An 8,476-nucleotide genomic window follows, 5' to 3' on the forward strand; every position below is an offset into this window, starting at 1 on the left:
AAGAAGTCACATTGAAGTATGTGAGAACGCAAGATCAAGTTGCTGACATTTTCACGAGGCCGCTCAAATATGACGTGTTCAATCAATTGCGAGCATTGCTGGGAGTAACAGATAATTAAGTTTACGGGGGAGTATTGGAATATAAAAAATAAAATAATTGAACTTAATTAAATAAAATAGAAGAGGAGCAGAAGACACGTATCCAAGACAAAGCTCACATGGAAGTTTGGATAAATTCACATGGTAATGTTTTTTCTCATAATTGTTTTGTATGTGTTGGCAAAATAATTCAAAGGGAAACTATGGACATGATGCATCCACGTAAATGGTTGAACATTTGTGGCAAATGAGATGTTTAGTTGGAACAAGTGGCAGGAAACAAAAGATTATATTTGTGGTGTGCATGCTATTTCAAGCCCTATAAATATTGGCAGAAACTTGTATTCCATATATGAGTGAAATATAGAACAAAAGTGTAGTATTTTGAGAAGTAATATTAATTTTCATTGAGTGTTGTGCTTATGATTTTTTTTAATTAAAGTCCTAATTAGTCCAACATTTAAGACCTTAAGAAATTTTAACTTCTCATAAGTTCCCATTTACTTTTCCAAACTATATATGGCTTCACACACTCTCTCTATATATAGTCCCAAAGCCTTGAAACACTAAGTCATTTCACGACGCTATTACTTATCTTGTAGCCTTCTTTCTCAATTCCAAAACACAAAACATCAAAAGATGACCCTTCAAGCTGCTACGCAAACAACTCAGGTTCATCGAACAGCAGAGTTTCACCCATCCGTGTGGGGTGACTACTTCATCAAGCATGTATCGGACAATAATGTAAAGCAATTGGCAATTTATTTTTACTTTCTCAAAATAAATGTTCAAATATCAATTAACTTCTATGAAATGGTTTGATTCTTTAGAAACAGTATGATTTTTGCTTCTTAAGATTTTCTGCAGATAGTGAGCGTTTGGAGTGAAGAAGCCGAAGTTCTTAAAAAAGAAGTGAGGGAAATGCTTAGCTCTGCTGCTGGTAAACCTTCAGAGCAACTCAACTTGATCGATGCAATTCAACGACTAGGCATTGCTTGCCATTTTGAAGGACAAATAGAAGAAGCATTAAAACAAATTTATACTACTTATCAAAATCTGAATGATGATGACGACCTTTATACTGTTGCTCTTCGATTTCGGCTACTGAGACAAGAGGGTTATAATGTTTCAACTGGTAAGCCCCCCTACTTCCAATCCTTAAAAAAAACAAAAGAAAGAAAATAAAATATAATATTATGAGAAGAGGGTTATAATGTTTCAACTTTTTTCGGGTGGACAGATGTTTTAACAAGTTCAAGGATTCAGAAGGTAACTTTAAGGAATATCTAATCAAAGATGTGCGATGTGTGTTAAGCTTGTATGAAGCTTCATATCTCAGTATACAAGGAGAAACCATACTAGATGAAGCTTTTGAGTTCACTAAAACTCACCTTATCGCAACCCAATTGAGTTCTCCTCCTTCTGATCAAGTTAGCCATGCCTTAAGGTGGCCTGCGCGTAGGGGCTTACCCAGGAAAGAGGCTTGGCATTACTTCTCTATCTACAAGCAACGCGAGGAACACAGCGAAACTCTGTTGAAGCTGGCTAAACTGGATTACAATATAGTACAAAAATTGCATCAGAAGGATATGAGCAGGATCACAAAGTAAGCTATTTTAAAGGATTACATACAAACTACTCCTCAGATCTGTCTTAATATGCACTATGGTCCTTATATTTGATGAGAATTATCATTTTTAGCCCCCATAATATACTCTACCTTCTCAAAAATTAAAGTGTTAAGCCATCAATAGATCACATAGACTAAAGTTATTGATCTTACAAAATTGAGGACCAAATTGCATATTCGAGCAAAACTAAAGGAGTGTTCTGTAATTAACAATTTTAAATAATTAAGAATCTCCATTGCAGAAGAAATAACGAGAAAAGAAATTAATTGAGTTGTGAATTTTCAGGTGGTGGATAGACTTGGATTTCACAACAAAGCTACCTTTTGCTCGAGACAGAGTGATCGAATGTTCGTTTTGGGCATTAGGAACATTTTCTGAGCCACACTTCGTTTTTGCTAGAAAAGTATTGTCTAAAGCTATGGCTATGGTGTGTGTAATGGATGATATCTATGATGTGCATGGCACAATTGAGGAACTTGAGCTTTTCACCAAAGTGATTGAAAGGTTAATTTGTTAATTAAGTACACATCCCTTTACTAATTAGTTCATAAGCAAGGTTTACGAACTATAATTAATCTGTTTTTTTTTTTTAATGTAATTTGACTTTCAGCTGGGATATTAGCATGAAAGACCAACTTCCAGATTACATGAAGGTGTATTTTGAAGCATTATTAGATTTTTATTCTGAAATAGAGAAAGAAACAACCAAGGAAGGAAGGTCTTTCTGTATTCATTATGCGAAAGAAGCGGTAAAACTTTCTTTTCTTACCAAACAAATGATTACAAAATATTTTTATTTTACATTTTTCCTGAGTTTAATTTACAGCGCTCACAATTAAACCCTTGCTAGATCATTAATCTGAATCATAAGTTTCAGTCCTAGAGTATCAGAACTTAGATCATTTTGGTTTTGGTCCAATTCCAGCATTTGTTTTGATTTTGAATATGTTCGGCAATATTAGCTGTTTTAATAGCCGTTAGCTATTAATTTATAGCTAGTAGTTGTTTATCTAAGAGTTTAAATTAGAAGTAATCAGTAAGAATAATTGTTTAACTTAAAATGATAAAAATTGACGTTAGCTGTTTAATTAGTTGAATTCGGAGGAAAAAAGATAAGGAGTATGATTATCAAAAAAATTTAAATAAAATCTAAATGCTAAACGTTAGATATTTAACACTTCATAAAAAACTCCTTCAACTTCTAAAAACTATTATAAAAGCTATGTTATTGAATAGCTACAATTAATAGAAATAAAATTTTGAGTTGTTAAAACGCTAAAAATTAGCTGAAAAGCTGTTGCCGAACAGAATCTTCGACATGGTCTGGCAAGGTATAATTCTTGTCTGGCTCCTTTGGTTTTTAATTTTGATTTGAAATAGAAATTTCTAGACCAATTTTGGTCGAAATGGACCTACGGCTGTCCGTATTTGGTATAATAAATTATAAATTTTGATTTCGTAATGTTTAGAACAATAAAATGAATATTTTTGTTCATATTAACTAAATATGAAACACGAAATTTCAAATGAATTTGAAAAATTTTTGTAGCATTTAATTATACCAAATGAGGTTTAAATGGATGTTAATAGGATGAATGAAATTGCAGGTGAAGAAGCAAGTTGGAGCCTACATAACTGAAGCAAGATGGTTCAACAATCATTATGTGCCAACATTTGAAGAATATATTTCTAATGCTGTGATTAGTTATACTTATCCCATGTTGATAACCTTATCATTTTGTGCGATGGGTGAAGTTGCTTCAAAGGAAGTATTTGATTGGCTATTCACTGAACCTAAACTTCTATATACTGCATCAGGTCTCGCAAGGCTCATCAATGACATTATGTCCCATGAGGTATGCCAAATTAGTAGTGTCATTGCTATTTCACTTTAATGTTTCTTTTTATACTTCAACGAGTTGTCTATATCCGTATCTGTTTTTACGATCCATGGTAATCTTCATTCGCCTTTGAAGACAAAGGTGCTCACCTGAGGGAGTTTAATACTTCACTTTAAAGACACATGAGGTGAGAAAATTTTATTTAGACTTGGTCGTAATGACTAAAGACACATGAAGTGGATCTCATATTTGAAATCCATCCTATATATAGATAGATAGATATATGTATAGATCCTTTTTTTTTTTTTATACAGATAGTATGGTGCTACAATTTCAGCAGACTTCAAACTCAAACTCATAAATCAATGCAGTACAAAGGCTCATTAAGGGCAACCTATATAGAGTAGAAAATAATTGGGGGGCAGGATAGATTCTTGTACAGTAATTTTAATTAAGTCCAATTAGAGAATTATTAAATGCTGCAATTTTCAATATGTATGCAGTTTGAGCAAGAAAGGGGACATGTTGCTTCTGCAGTAGAATGTTGTATGAAGCAATATGGTGTGTCAAAGCAGGAAGCTTACGAAAAGCTGAATAAAATAGTTGCTCATATGTGGAAAGATCTGAACGAGGAGCTGATGAAAGAAATTGATATTCCAAAACCTATTCTAACGTGCATTCTGAACATTGAACGTGTAATGGATGTTGTGTACAAGGATGAAGATAGCTATACCCACTCCAACACTTCTCTGAAGGATATTCTGGCTACCTTTTTAGTCAATCCTGTGGCTGTTTAAGCATTAATCAATTGCTTTGTGTTTCCGAAATGTAATTGGAGAATCAAATAAATGGTTGTGATGTGAAGTTCAGTTTCATATATTATGAATCTGAAAGTGATCTAATAAAGTTCAACCTTGTTCTGGATTTGGTTTTCTAAGTTTTGCTTAATTGCTAATTATTGTATTTCTGATGATAATTAGTTTATAGTAGTGAATATTGCATGTTGAGATTGTCTTTTAGAGGAGTGGGTGATTGAAAGAAAGCTTTGAGACATGAATAATCACTTTCTTTTAAGGATTTATTAAGGCTTAATGTATCAGAATATTTCGAACTTTGTTTATTTTTCAATTTCATCTTATTTTCAATTTCACCAGAATATTTCTATTTTATCTTAATTTTGACTTTTTTGCAGCAATAATACTCTCAATTACAGTTAAGGATGGAATTGCAATTTACAAATAAAAAAATACTTTTTATCATTCTTTTAAATTAATAATAAAAGTACGGTTTGAATGCCTTTTGGATATCAAATTATAATCAAATTTAGGGAGTAACACACTTATAAATTTATAAGTATAGAATTTGAGAGATGTGCAATTAAAACAATTAACAAGTTATTTTTTTATTAAATGAACACTAATATAACTATATTATCAATCCAAAAAATTGCAGCCATTAGGATTTTTCATCTTGAAAATATAGGTAATATGAAAATTAAATATGTAATTGAAAAAATTATACTTTTATTAAATTAATTTTTATGCCATGTGGCAAGTAATATAAATTTATGTTATTAAATTTTTAATTAGTACATTTATTTAAAAAATAAATTTTAATTTATGCAACATTAATTGGATAGACGGATGGAAATTTTTTAAAATTTTATAAGTGTCTCATGATAATTTAAAAAAGATAAAAATACTTTTTGCATCTGTAATTTTATTTTTAATTACAATTGAGGATATTATTGCTACAAAAAGTCGAATTAAAGTAAAATTAACAAAAATATCAAAATACGATGAACTTGTGAAAATTTACAAAATTCAAGTTACGAGAATATTTTGATATATTAGGCAAGGATTTAATTACCCCCACTTAATTGTTGCAAGGTCATAGCAATAATCCTCCGAGGATATAACAAAGATACTTTGTAAGTCTTATTTACAAATCGATGACAAAGGAGAAGAAATTATTTTTCAGTCTTTGAATCGGTTATTATAAAACACTTATTTTTTTTAAGTAAAATCAGATCGTTTTTTATTTGATTTACAAACTTACTTCGGTTTCAAGTAAAATCTATTTTCAATTTTCAATTTTTATGGTTCGATTTGGTTCGATTTGAAATCAAACCGCCCATTTGCATATCCCTACTTTACAGCATCTTTTCTATCAAAAGTATTATATTTATGAAATGGAGCATATATGGGGGTCTACATGATTGTACCATCTATCCTCTCATTTTATATCTAATTTCTGATACTTGCATTATTTTTTGTCTAATGTAATCTTTTATGATTTTGTTAACCTTACGTGACCACACATCCATCTCAGAATTCGTATCTCCAAAGCATTCAACACACTACTATATAACATAAAGAAAAAACAGAATTCAATAAAAAATATCTAATTTAATATGTAAGGATGATATAATATTTGTTACAAAATAAATTATGAAATTCACCTATCCAGACTTGGTCTATAGGCTCATCCATAAACCAAACAAACATCAATGCAGGTTATGATGAATAATCTTCAACATAAAAATTGTCACAAACTCCATAGAATTCTAACACAAAGCCAAACCATAAATTAAGCTCTTCTTAATAAATCACATTCGCAATAATGGGATGTAAATGCGCCAAGCCGACTCGTGAGCTATTCGAGCTCGGCTTGAAAAAAATTCGAAAAAGCTCGGCTTGAATCGAGTTTGAGCATTCTCGTTTAGCAATCGAATTAAGCTTGAAGCTAATGATGTTCAACTCGAAAGCTCATGTAGGCTTATCGAGCTTTTATATATACATATATATAATATTATTTAGGTTTACTCGAGCCTAAAAATATTATATATAATATAATATTAGTTTTAAAAATAATCGAATCAAATCATAAAAAATAAAGGAAATTTTCAGAATTTTGAAAGAAAATACAATATTAAATAAAGAGAGTGTCTTGAAATTTCTGTTTATTTCGGCTTTATATATATTCTTTGTCATTATATTTTTTTGAGGATAATTCTTTATCATTATTAAATTAGTCATTTTTAGTTTTTGTATTACACATAATGAAGTCTTCAAACTTTGTTCTATCATTTAAAAAGAATTAAACATATACCTAGTCAATCATGAAGAAAGGATCAGTAACACTCAATATACGATAAAGATTTTAATCATAAAAAAGAAAGAAAAACAAGACCGTAAAAATCCTAAATCGTAACGTAAGCAAGAAGGATGAAGAATAATTTTTTAGTGCTTTGCTTTTAGCAGACTCAATATTTATTGTTCTTCTGAGTAACATGTTCAAATATATTGAAAAAAAAAAAATTTGTCAAGAGTTGGTAAACTGTCAAGAATTTTGAAAATTAATAGAAGAAGAAGACAAGCACATAAAGACACACTGAAGATGGCTAAATAATTAAATTTTTCATTAAAAAATTTGTAGCACTCTAAATTTTCCGAGAGATGTATTATGTGAATGTCATTTTTAAAGTCCTCAAAATTTAGGGTTTTCACATTGAATTCTTATTTTTTACATTTTTTATTCATTAGAAGTTATATATTCGGAATAATAATATATGTTATAGTTCTCTTCTTTAAATTTATTATAAATACTTTAATATGAATTGAATTGGAGATTGAAACATTTAAATGCAGCTTCAACTTTAATCACTGTCTTAGAGGGTGAACATAAATTGGTTAAAAATCAAAAAATCAAATCAATAATAATTATTCACTTTGATTAGTTTAATTATATTTTTAAGTCGTTTTAATTTCCGATTTTTTGGCTCAATTATAGAAATAAACTAAATTTTCGCAAAGTCGAACCAAATTATTTAAATTGAATCAATTTAATTCTATTCAATTTAGTATATACTTTGATTTTTGACTGTGTAGAAAAAATATAATGCAATTTTCGGATTACCGGATCGGTTAGGTTGAAAATTCTTTTCACAGCAAAAGAAGAACTAATAAAAATTATATTGATAATCGTTTAAAAATGTTAAAAATCTGCTTTTTCTTTCGTGGAGAAAATATCAAACTTTGTTATAATAATTAAAAACTAAATAAGTGGTAAGCAAATATTTTAATACGTGATATATAGTCAACGGATGATGTGATTAAAAACCGAAAATACGTAAATTCACCCTGAAACTTTTACCAAAAAAATCTTAAGGCCTCCTCAACTTTCAAAGTGATTTTATAGCACCTTAAATTTTATTTTTTATAATAATCTCATACCTTATCATACTCACAGAAAGTTATGCTGGACAACGAGTGTCATGATGTGTACAATTACACCCTAAGTAATCAGATAATCAAATTCCAAGACCTTTAAGATGGATAAAGCTAAATTCTATGAAAAGAAATTCAATTAAAATATAAAAATACAAAAGAAATTGAAATAATAAAAATATCAGCCAAAAACAATTGAAGATATGAAATCCAAAATAGGCAATATTGCCCTTTTAGTAAAAATATTGGTGCCACTTGTTTTGCCTCCTCCATGAGGAACAAACAAAATAAATAAAAAGGGGGAAAGAGAATATCAAATTAGTTAGGATGAAAAGTTAATCTAGGAAGAAGGTTTTTATGAAAACCTTCGTCTCTTAATCAGATTTTTCATGAAAATCAGTTCCTAAAACCATGCAAAGCCTCAATCTTTTGTTGAAGTATTTGTTGCGTTTTATCAAGAATTGCAGAGAATTTTTTGATCCCTAAATCAAAAGTTGTAGCAATATTTGAAGAGAAAACGTGAATTTTTAGAAAATTGAGACATTGAGAGACCTTGAGAAAGAAGAGTAAACGAACAATTGTTGAAGAAGGGAGAGAAATTTTCTAAGAGAGCAGAGAGAAAAAGGTAAGTTAAAATAATGTTTTTAATTAGTTTAATAATAGAAATATGTAATTT

The 8,476-nt window shown here is 29.6% G+C and overlaps 1 protein-coding gene across 1 annotated transcript; it reads left to right on the top strand.

Annotated features, from left to right (window-relative positions):
* The first annotated feature begins 465 nt into the window (after nt 1-465).
* On the top strand, nt 466-4,495 carry LOC149493871 (putative terpene synthase 3). Its single transcript, XM_089725686.1, has 7 exons — nt 466-843; nt 967-1,238; nt 1,340-1,705; nt 2,016-2,234; nt 2,341-2,479; nt 3,338-3,586; nt 4,075-4,495. Exons 1-7 carry the CDS (start codon nt 739-741, stop codon nt 4,366-4,368), a joined length of 1,644 nt encoding a protein of 547 aa, XP_089581812.1. The 5' UTR covers nt 466-738; the 3' UTR covers nt 4,369-4,495.
* The last annotated feature ends 3,981 nt before the right edge of the window (nt 4,496-8,476 follow it).

This window comes from Jatropha curcas, chromosome 9 (genome assembly GCF_041381405.1).
Source record: "Jatropha curcas cultivar XTBG-Jc1 chromosome 9, XTBG_Jcur_1.0, whole genome shotgun sequence".
In the NCBI taxonomy this organism is placed as follows: domain Eukaryota; kingdom Viridiplantae; phylum Streptophyta; class Magnoliopsida; order Malpighiales; family Euphorbiaceae; genus Jatropha; species Jatropha curcas.